The sequence below is a fragment of the Sphaerodactylus townsendi genome, linkage group LG06 (assembly GCF_021028975.2).
Source record: "Sphaerodactylus townsendi isolate TG3544 linkage group LG06, MPM_Stown_v2.3, whole genome shotgun sequence".
NCBI lineage: Eukaryota > Metazoa > Chordata > Lepidosauria > Squamata > Sphaerodactylidae > Sphaerodactylus > Sphaerodactylus townsendi.
Genome location: NC_059430.1, coordinates 99,875,575 through 99,886,947, shown reverse-complemented (window position 1 = coordinate 99,886,947; position 11,373 = coordinate 99,875,575). Strand labels below are relative to the sequence as shown.

At 46.5% G+C, this 11,373-nt stretch overlaps 1 protein-coding gene across 2 annotated transcripts; it reads left to right on the top strand.

The window, feature by feature from the left end:
- Positions 1–227: 227 nt before the first annotated feature.
- PEF1 (penta-EF-hand domain containing 1) lies at positions 228–11,167 on the top strand. 2 transcript variants are annotated; one of them, XM_048502167.1, is made up of 5 exons: positions 228–403; positions 4,362–4,644; positions 6,499–6,657; positions 8,081–8,224; positions 9,974–11,167. In XM_048502167.1, the coding sequence occupies exons 1-5, from the start codon at positions 377–379 to the stop codon at positions 10,201–10,203; spliced, it is 843 nt and encodes a 280-aa protein (XP_048358124.1). In that variant the 5' UTR covers positions 228–376; the 3' UTR covers positions 10,204–11,167. The 2 variants fall into 2 exon arrangements, with proteins under 2 accessions (XP_048358124.1, XP_048358125.1); XM_048502168.1 differs by having other exon boundaries at positions 233–403; positions 6,502–6,657.
- Positions 11,168–11,373: the final 206 nt, after the last annotated feature.

Sequence of the window (11,373 nt, the reverse complement as noted above, 5' to 3'; positions counted from 1 at the left end):
GTGATATGTATCGCGTTTTTTATATACATTTATTATCAGTTTCTGAATTCATAAATCCGATACAAGGCGAACAGAACGCGAATTCTAACTGAAAGAATAACGTTCGAGGGGCGGAGCAAAGGGGAGTTAGTAGGCGGGGCCGCACCCACCCCCCACTCTTTTCTCTGCCAGGAACGGAGTGGGGCGGGCTTCGTCGAACGCTCGCCCCGCCCACATTGAGCCTCTGATTGACAGGCATCCTGCCTCGGTCTGTGCGAGGCCGGGCGAGTTTCGGCCAATGGATCGGTGAGACTGAACGCGGTAGGCGTGCCCAGTGTTTGCGTCAACGGGAGGGGCGAGGGAGTGGAGAAGTTGCTGGCCGGCTGTGAAAGCATCAATGGCGGCCAGTTACCCGTATGGACAGGTAAGTGCGATGAAAGTATCGAATCCTTTCTCCTTTTTCTATCGCTGCCGCGGTGGCCGATGGGAGGGCGGAAGCGTCTCCAGGGAGGGGAACAGGATAGGCCCTCCCGTTGCCCGGGGGACAGTGGCCGTTTCCAAGGCAACGGGTGGGTGAAGTCTGTAGGAGGGGGCTCCGAGCGTCATAGAGAATGGAAAGTGACGTCAAAACGACGAATTGACGATCTTTTGTATTCTAAGGGGAGAGAGGCGAGAGTGGTTCGCAGAAGGGAAGTAGTTCTTTGTTGGAGAACCAGGTGGGGCACCTTCAAGCCCTGGGCGCAAACAATGCCTTCTCAGATAGGCTGTCTATCTAAATCAATATTTAGTGTGTGTTTTATTGCTCCTTTCCTCCAAGTAGCGCAGAGTGGTTGTGTGGCTCCCCCTCTTCCAATTTTATCTGTACAACAACCTGTGGAGTGGGGCAGGCTGAGCTTGACCTACCTCAAATTGAGTTTCAAGGCTGGCTGGTGATGCATTCCACCTGCATGCTTTCCCTTGGCCTCTTAAATTGTGGGGACTGGGCAGTTATAATTAACAGCAACATGAAGATATTAGTTGCCAGTGGTACCACTTATCATCTCTGTGCTACAACAAGCATCACTTTTCAGTTCAAGGTTCGAAAGGAGATCAAGCTTGCTTTTTTGTGGTTCAGTCAATAAGCTTGGTTATAATAGTTTTGTAAGACAGAGCTGTTAGGGGTGTGGATAAGGAATTTCTGCAGGCTGAGCTTTGAATGAGGAAGTCCCTGGTTTGAAGTTTGATCTCTGCTGTGTGCTTGCTGTACGTTCTTACGCAAACCACTCTCGGCCTCAGCCCTGGCGGCTTTTGCAGCATGCAGATGATAATACTGGCCTACCTTCCCTGGCTGTTTTGAAAGGCTTGCTGAGGGAATGTATATGCACTTCTAATATGAATGTGCTTTTTAAAAATTGGGTTATCACTAACTAGGTTTGCCAGGTACACAGAATACCAATTCACACCTGTCCCTTTAAAATCTATTCAGAAATGCTCTGCTGCACACATGCCTTATACCCAGCATGTGCAAGGAGTGCTACTGCTATTATTGTGTTAGAAAAGGGACATTTTGGCAGATGCACTTGTCACACAGGGGCAAATGAAATCACAGAGAGCCAGTTCCTTCTCCTTTATTACTGTTAACCGCACAAGAGGTTTGCATCCCTCCTTTGAATTGAATTTGATCTCAGGCTACAGCTTGCCCAGCATCATCCCCATTGACCTTCAGATATGGTGAGGAACAGACTCCTTTGTCAAAACGAAGACAAAGTACATGTAATCTCAGTGTGTTCCCATTTCTTTTTGGCTTCATTTGCTTCTCCCTCCCTTCCTGTACGGTTTGCTCTGTTCTGGAAGCTCCTTGGCGCAGGGACCTGCCTTCGTTACTCCTTCAGTAAATACCCTCTGCCTTCTCATCTGAGATCTTTTCAGCTAGCTGTTCAGGCATTAGACTTTGGACCTTCTCCTTGCAAAGTTTTCTAGTGTGGTTGTTTACAAAGTGGCTTTCTTATACTGTCCTAGCAGGGCAGAGTGTTGGAGATGGCTGAACTTGAGAGCCAGTGTGATGTAGCAGCGTAATAGGAGCAGGGAGATCCAGGTTCAAATCTCTGTTCTGCTTTACCTGTGAACCCTGATGGGGTGGAAAGGCCACATAAAATTATGTTATTGTAAATAAATAAATGAAGCTGCTAGTTCTCTCTCAGGCAGATTCCGCACGGGCCAAAAACAGCGGTGTGAAAATGGTGTAAAAGGGTTTACACTGTTTTCACACCATTTTCACACCACTGTTTTTGGTCCATGTGGAATCCGCCTTAGTCTAACCTACTTCAGAGAGTTATTGTGAGGCTGAAATGGTAGGCAGGGAAGATCTTCATGCTTAAAGGAAGCATAGGAGAAAAATCACATACCCTAAAGACCTGGCAGTTAGAAGAAACTAGATCTCACCATTATGTGTCTTGGGGAGAACAGTACTCAAAAGTAGAGATGGGAGTAGGAAAGAAAGGGGGTTAATAGAGAGTAAAGCCAGTGAGAAACCTCCTGGAATGATGCAAGATGGTGGGTGAGGAAGCAGACCCAGTGTGCATATATATATATATAAACCTTTATTAGGCATAGAATCCATATAACAGCCAACATTGTCCAAACAAGTATCCCATACATGAGGACCATCGCAGGTAATCATTTCAAAGTTTCCATAAGGAACCTAGCTACAGAAGTTAAAATCTCGGAAGCAGAATTGTTTAATAGGAACGTAATCTTCCCCACAGTAGAGTATTCATTAAAGATTACAGGACAAAGAGCAAAAAGTCTGGTCCAAGATCCCTCGTATTTGGGGCAGTCGAGCAATATATGTTCCATGGTTTGAATCGCCGTGGTACAATGGGGACATTTCCGCTCTTGCAGGTCGATTTTTCGGAACCTTCCTTGTAGCATAGAGCAAGGGAAGGAGTTACATCGAGCCCTAGTGATTATCCATCTATGCTTGAGCTCCTGAAGTAAACTCAAATAATCTGCCATATGATTGATTTTAAATTTGATGTTAAAAAAGAGGGGAGAGCAATTGCTTCTCGCCTTGTCCTGCAGAACTTGAAACTCTTGATCTAATAGTCGCCTTCTTAATTGAGAGAAGATTTCAGGAGCAGGCAGCATTTGCAAGGCTTCCCAGGAAAATCCCAGGGAAAGTATTTTAGTTTCCACTGCCCGCCACCACTTAGATTCATGAAGCTGAGGGAGGATAAGATATATAAGACTGTCAGTATCTGAGTTAAAGCACAGGCGGACCCAAAACTTCAAGGTAACCAGCCAGGCTTTTGTAGCCAGGAGATGTTGTCCCGCTTCCAGACAGAGTGGACCCAGTGTGCATGTGATATACAGCCTTCTCAGTGAAGAGTGGCAAGAGATGTTTGTTCTTAATCCTGTATTGTGGATGATTTCACCTTGACATCTTACTGCTGGAAATGTCTGGGCAGATGTATCCAACAGGAAACATCTACCCCATACATGCTGCCTGCATGGGGTTGTAAGTGTCATTAGTATGTTATCCTGTGAATGGGCTGTGAAGATGTCAGTTCAGCTACCCTTTCTAGATCAAGATGAGTAATGCTTAACAGTGACAGATGCTAATCTGGAGAACCAGGCTTGATTCCATACTTCTCCGCATGAATCAAGCTGGGTGACCTTGGGCCAGTCACAGATCTCTCGGAACTCTCTCAGCCCCACCTACCTCACAGAGGTGCCTGTTCTGGAGAGAGAAAGGGAATGTTGATTGTAAGCCACTTCGAAACTCCTTAAGATAGAGAAAAGTGGGGTATAAAAACCTACCCTTCTGATGTTGTGACTCAGTCATTTCTTGTTCTGCAGGTTCAGCAAGAAAGCATCAAGCTATCCATTGTGATTCATGTTTGCACCCAAATATTTTGCCAATGGAAAGTAAATTCCATGCCATTAAAAAACCACAATGCTTTGTGTACAGTTTTTAAGTCTGTTGGTGTCTTCCAGGGAGGGAAGGTAAAGCAAGGGGATGTGTGGCTGAGAGACAGAAGATTTCATATGTTGCAGACTCCTAAACACTGAGTCTGAGAGACCCATTCCTGGTTCCCCTGTGGTTCCAGAGACTCCCAGATCAATACTTCAGTCTTGCTTCAGAATAATCTATCTGGAACAGCTACCAATCCCTGCCTTTGCATACATTGGTATCACCACTCATAGAGAACTACTCTATGGCCAGTGTATCTTGGATGTACATCCTGAGTCCTTGCTGGTTCTCCTTGCTTGCCTCTTGCTGTCCTCCCAGACCCAATCTCCTACGTATCCAGGAGATCTAGGGATCTAGAACTTGTGGTGTTTGTTTTTTTCTGTTTCCAATGATCAGCTCAGTCACTCACGGCAGTTTCCTTCTTCCACAGGGCTACCCTGGATCTGCAGGACAACCACCAGGAGCTCCCCAGGGGGGCTATCCTAGTGGCCAATATGGAGGAGGGCCACCTCCTGGGGCTCCCTACGGTGGAGCAGCACCCGGTGGTCCTTATGGGCCACCATCTAGTGGAGGACCATATGGACATCCAGCTTCTGCCCCCCCAGGAAGCCTGTATGGAGGAGGTTCAGCACCAGGAGGACCTTATGGGCAACCATCTACTAATCCATATGGCCCCGCTCAGCCTGGACACTATGGGGCAGGAGGCCCTGGGGGTGAGTTCTAAAGTACCTTTAGAGGTTAAGGGGATTAGTTGGATTGGTGCCTATTGAATGATAGGTTCATGGTGAAGGCCCATATTTTTGTACTCTGATAGGTCTTGGGATTTGGCTGTGAATGCTCCAGCATTTCTCCAAAGTAGCACTGAGAATGCTACTTCTTGCCAGACCCCATGTTTTGAAGACATTGACAGCACATAATGGTGAATCCTTCACAGTATCCTTCACAATATCAAATGCAGATCTACTGGTCCAATGACTTCGTGACTTTTATTCTGTAATAAAGCAATGGCTACTTACTTGCTTGTGTTGTATAAACAGCATCTCCTAATTACCTGGCATTGCTAACCTGAATGGCTTTTTAAATCTTAATTATTTTGATGATTTTGCCCCCTCACAAAACCTTGAATACCATGTTCTTAAGGAAGGAGGGAGGGAGTCCAGATTTCAGTCTCTCACTTCTTGTATTTCAACAAAAACTGGGACCCCTCCCGCAGTATCTCATCTGGATGTCAAAATCTGCTTGGTTTAGAAATTCAATTTTAGATCTGAGTTTTGAGAATAGTACAGTACAGTAAACCTTTATTAGGCATAAAGTTTTGAGAATCTGATTCTGATTTGGGTATTTCAAATTCAAAATATCTTCCACATTGCAAGGGCTTAGAAAAGAAGAATGGCTGTAAATGTTAATCTAGGCCCTGTGTTTGCATGAGTTCCCTTAAGCAGAACAAAAAACCTGGGATTTTGAGTTGTCATCAGAAATAACTTTGAGAGTAGGATTGTAAAAGTCTTGTGCTTGTCCTTGTGAGGAGTGTTAAATTGTTCCAGATGACTGGGTTGAGAGCTTTGGTAAATTAGAGCTATCCACTACCCCACCCTGTCCCTTGTTTGGGCTGTATCTGCACACTGCAAAAGGTTTTGGCCAGATATCATGGAACACTAGTTAGGTTTTTCTGAATGTTGTGCTTATTTATTAGATTAGCATTTTATCCTGACTTCCACCCAGATCCACAGGCCGGTGTCCATGATTTGCCCTTTTTGTCTTTGCAACAACCCTGCAAAGTAGGCTTGGCTGAGAGATAACCCAACGGGGATTTGCATCCAGATCTGTCTGCTCCTGTTTTGGCCTTCTAACCATTTCAACGTATCTCAGTGTGAACACGATCATTGGAACCACTGGGATTTGCCAAGTCACTGAGACTTTGTTCTCTGTGCCTTGTAAAAAAGGGCTGTAAGGAAGCCAGCCATCTATCTTTGGCATCTATCACTTAAGGGACTCTTGAAGTGCATGTCGAGCACTTGACACATGCTTTGCGCCGCAGAATCGAAGCAGCAGTCGCTAATTGAATTATTCATCTCCATTTAGACTGGCAGTTTGGAAATATGCCCCCATTGCATTATTTAAGGCAGCAAGGTGGGAGCAGGAAAGCACCGAAGCCGCTGCCCCGAGTGGCGGATATAAAACTTTATTGCCGTGCATCTGTCTTCCGTAACCGGGCAGCATTTACATCCTGCTGAAACGACACAACTTCCGCATGTTTGCACTCAACTTTATAAAGTATCTGAAGAGATCTCATTTATTTTCCGTGTGTTTTTACAAGGCTCCGGGTCCCTGCTGCGATTGAGTCTTCTTTCGCAGGATTAATAACTTGGCCATTTAAAAAAAAAGAAGAAGCTTTTTCTCGAAAGGACTGCTGACTCAGCAAGAGAGTGGCACTGTCTGATCCCTTCCGTTCCAGCTGCTTGAAATCTGGCAGCTTCTGAGCTGAGATGCAGATGGCCAGTAGCAGCAGGTATCTGATGTGCCTTGCTCCGCTGCCCTCTGCTAGCCTGTGTATTGCCCTCTCCCAGCAGGTGCTGTCCCCCATGGCGTGGACCCGGAAGCCTTCTCCTGGTTCCAGAGCGTGGATAGTGACCACAGTGGCTACATCTCCCTCAAAGAGCTCCGGCAGGCCCTCGTCAATTCCAACTGGTCCGCCTTCAACGATGAAACTTGTTTGATGATGATGAGTGAGTTGAGGCCAGGGTGGGGATGGTGGTGACAAGTGGGGGCTGGAGGTCTGGCAAATTATCCCTCGGAGTCAGTGTCCAAACATCACAGCAAGCTGACAGGATGCCAGGGTGCGTGTGAACCTGGTTTGCTGCACAATCAACCATCTCATTTTCCCTTCAACCTTCTTTCATGGACCATCTCAGTTGGAAGCCAGGAGAAGATTGGTCAAGGCCACTAGGGAGAGTTCTGGGAGCTTGTTGGCCAAGAGGCATGTCCCTTTATTGGAGCCACACACAGCCCCGACCAAGGCCACCCCAAACCAGAGAGAGGGGAGGGCAAGAACCAGAGACACGGGAAAAGAGGACTCACTATGGTGAGGAATATGCCGGCCTGGTTCTTCCTTACCTGGGCACCTCTTTGGGGCTCACCAGGCAGACTCTCTCCCTTCTTTGGGAGCGGGATTCTTTTTCCAGGGCTGTTCCACCCCCCTGTGTTAGAAACCAACTCTGTTTATCCATATGTAGGAGTGCAGGGAAGGAAGTTAACCTGAGTTAGTTTTTTCCCACTAACTGAAATTTTAACTGTTAACTCTTACCCATATTTTTGTGCAGGAATTGGAGGTGTGTCTTTGAGTCCATTAACCTGTTTTTCCACATCCTGGCTTCCTGATGGCTTATTGTGTCTGAATGCAGTATGTCTTAGCATATCTAGTGCTTGGGTATGGTTACCAAAATACAGGGATCTTGATTGGCTGGTAGATTCTTGGCTCACACACCGAACAGGACTAAAGGGGATTGGTATTTTTCAGAATCCATCACAGTTTCCTTCCACTCACTTTTGACATCTAAGTTTTGCACTGCATTCAAGAGATGTTCACGTTTTATTTGGGGCAAGTTTCATTACAGAACAGCTAGAAGTGTCTCTGTGCCTGATCTTTCTGTCAGACTCTGTTATTAAGACTCTACCACAAAGGTAGTGCACATTAGACAGATTTGACAGGGCTTGACAGTTTTTGTGGGTCTTGGTGTGTGCACATTTTTCTTTGATCACAGCATTTTCTCCGGTCAAGCAGGTTTTGAAACTCCCTAGAAACCTGCAAAACCTGTTTCACTGTCAGCTTTGGTCTCAATAGCACAGCCTCAGCTTTACATGCAGAAGATTCCAGGTTGAATCCCCGGCATCTCTAGTTAAAAGAACTGGGTGGTAGGTGATGAGAAAGGCCTCTGCCTGAGATTCTGGAAAACCATTTCCTGTCGGAACTGACAATACTGATCTTAATGGTCTGGTTCATTATAAGGCAGCATCATGTATATTCAGGTGTGCACACTGCCTTCTGCCTGGGAAAAAAAATCTTGTCTGTCATGGGTCATAGAAGCCTCTTCTTTCGCACTGCTCTTAAGAGTCCTGTTTTCCCCTCCCCCACCTTTTCTGTTTCGGCAGACATGTTTGATAAAACAAAGTCTGGGCGGATTGATCTCTATGGGTTCTCAGCTCTGTGGCGCTTCATCCAGCAGTGGCGGAACCTTTTCCAACAGTATGACCGTGATCAATCAGGAAGTATCAATTGTAATGAGCTGCACCAAGGTGAGAAGCTGGCCTTTGGAATCTTCAGAAGGTGGCTGTAACCTGTGACTCTCTCACGGCAGGGCTGTTGCTCATTGCGAGATCCATGCAGAGGGGTGGCTTTCACACCAGGCTGCCAATCCTGACCAGATTGCCCTTCCTAGGTCAGTAAACGTCCCCCGTCAGAGCTGGCAGAGACCAGAATGCTGCCTCTCTAGGGCTGAGCCCCCATTGACCAACCCACGAGATCCAGTTTTTCAGTCTTTGTTGCAGGGCCTAACCGGTCCATTAGTGCCTTATGAGAGGAAAACAGCTGTTGGTGGAAAGTCTTGTTGACACAGTCAAATTATAGCAACCCTATAGGGTTTTCAAGGCAAGAAACGTTCAGAGGTGGTTTGCCATTGCCTGCCTCTGCATAGCAATTCTGGACTTCCTTAGTGGTCGTCCATCCAAGTTCTAACCAGGACTGACCCAGCTTCTGAGATCTAACAAGATCAGGCTAGTCTGGGCCAGCCAGGTCAGGGTGAAGAACATTCTATACCCTGCAAAACGTGTGGACTGGGGATCAATTAAGCTGGCTTTGGCTGGCTGAGTGTGTAGGTTATTTGTCCGAATGTTGGGAAGGGGGAGAGGGAGTTCTTGTCGTTTGGTTGTATGCCCCACTTTTCTCAACTGTAAGAAATCTCAAAGCAGCTTACAAACCGCTTCCCTTCCTCTCCCCACAAGAGACACCTTGTGAGGTAGTTGGGCCTGAGAGAGTTCCAAGAGAACTGTGACTAGCCCAAGGCCTTTCAGCAGGCTTCATGTGGGGGAGCAGGGAGACAAACCCACTTTACCAGATTAGAGTCGGCCACTCTTAACCACTACACCACGCAGCAGGGCAGGTAGAGTCCAGCAGCAGCTCTGAAGAAGGTGCCTCAAGTTTCAATTCAGAGTGCCTAGTGTAGGGGGTGTGGCAGGAATTCCACGAGATTTGCTAGCTGTGTTTTGGGTCAGTAAAGCTAGTGGCAATGTGGAAATGTAGAATGGGGTATCAAAGAAATACACGTTTTAGAGTAAGGTGGTTACATAGAGGTCTGCAGTGGAAGAGTAAGATTTGAACACAGCATCACCTTAAAAACTAACAAGATTTCCAGGGTATAAGTGTTCAAGAAGAAGAGAAGAAGAGTTTGGATTTATATCCCCCCCTTTCTCTCCTGTAGGAGACTCAAAGGGGCTTCCAATCTCCTTGCCCTTCCCCCCTCACAACAAACACCCTGCGAGGTAGGTGGGGCTGAGAGAGCTCCGAGAAACTGTGACTAGCCCAAGGTCACCCAGCTGGCATGTGTGGGAGTGTACAGGCTAATCTGAATTCCCCAGATAAGCCTCCACAGCTCAAGTGGCAGAGCTGGAAATCAAACCCGGTTCCTCCAGATCAGAGTGCACCTGCTCTTAGCCACTGCTCTTAGCCACTACGCCACTGCTGCTCCTTCAAGAGTCAAAGCTCCCTTCATTAGACATATGTTGTTGGAGGAGGCAGTGGAGGTTCAATGCTGAGGAAAAGGCAGCAATGCCATTGCAGCTGGGGCCATGAGAATGTTCAGCACATCTGCAGCTTTTGGGTGGTTGTTGAAATCCTGGCTCTGGATGACCACTGCCAATCAGAAGATCACGTAAAGGGTTGCCACATTCAGATTGGCTCTTTGGTGTGAACTTGTGACCTCTGTGTTTTCCACTCACAGCTATGCCAAGTAGATATTCTTCATTCTTTCTCTGTTCCCTTTGTCCTAGCACTGTCTCAAATGGGATATAATCTGAGCCCCCAGTTTTCCCAGCTGCTGCTGTCACGGTACTCCCAGAAGGCCAACAGCCCTGGCATCCAGTTGGACCGCTTCATCCAGATCTGCACCTTGCTGCAAACCATGACCGAAGCCTTCCGGGAGAAGGATACCAGCATGACAGGCAATGCACGGATCAACTACGAAGATTTCCTTACGATGTCAGCCACTCGCATGCTGTGATGCTGCTTGAGATCATGAAGATATTGGAGGTTTCTGATGCTTGTATAAAAGGAACATTGTCAATTCCAGCAGAGACCCAGAAGTGAGACCCTCTACAGAAGAGCAGTCGGACACTTCATCTGGGGGATGTTGGTGAGCGGAGCCAAATGAAGCCCACCCCTTCTGTTGATTTGCATGATGCCAAGAACTAATCAGATGGGTTCTTCAGAAGCATTGTAGAATCGGTTTGAACTGATTGTAATAGTTTGCCTTGAAGAAGCTCTGTTAGGGGGTGAATGACAGCCCAGAGCCAAAATATGTACGCTATGCAGTTGCACAGTGTATACAAAATATGTGTGCCGTGCAGTTGCCATTGCAGTTTGCAGAAATTTCGCTTCTTTCTCCCTTTTCTCCCTTCCCCTAGAAGAAAAAATGTCAACTTTCAATCACAGTTTACTGTGGCTTCGGAAAAAGTTCTTGACTACCCTTTCCAGAGTTTGTGTACCATAACTCAGTAAGAGTCTGCCTTGGGCAATCTTGACCTGCTGAAGCAGAAAAACAACACCGAAGGGAGACCATGTTTGTGTGTGTGTGTGTTCTGTTTTTGTGAGATACATTGGTGCCTGACAGCACTGGAGATGCCTGTATTGCTTGACACACATATTTTACTCAATGTCCCTTTTTGTCATTAAGCAGTCATAAGATTATTGGCCAAGATTCCTCCAGGGGGCCCTTCTGCCTAAAACTTTAGAGTGGTCCTCTGATCAATGTATCACCTTGGATTTTCCATTTGAAGCACTTAAGTACAAGCTTTTTTATGTATGTGTGCCAACAACCAGTTCAACTCCTTCTGGGTTTTTGTTTTGTTTTTATATTCTTCCCCAGTAGCCAACTTTTTGCTCTTGTGTTTGTTTGTTTTTAAAGAGGCCAAAATCATGTATTTATACTGAAGTGAAACTCTCCATTAAAGAGTCCTAAGAACCAAGCAATTCTTCTCTCTCATTCCCCCCCCCCCCATTTCCTCATAATGGTGCTACCGAATCTGTCCCAAAGGGTTGTTGTGAGGATAAAATGGGATGTACAACCATGGGATTCCTCCAAGGAAAGGTGGGATACAAATGTGATCATTAAAAAGCAGCAGGCGGGGAAGGGGAGGAAATGGAGTGAACCTGCTAGCTCAGCAAACAAGTA

Coding starts and splice junctions, on each gene's coding strand:
- PEF1 (XM_048502167.1), top strand. CDS start 377: ATGGCGGCCAGTTACCCGTATGGACAG. Junction 404..4,361: donor CCAGTTACCCGTATGGACAG/GTAAGTGCGATG, acceptor CTTCTTCCACAG/GGCTACCCTGGATCTGCAGG. Junction 6,658..8,080: donor AACTTGTTTGATGATGATGA/GTGAGTTGAGGC, acceptor CTGTTTCGGCAG/ACATGTTTGATAAAACAAAG.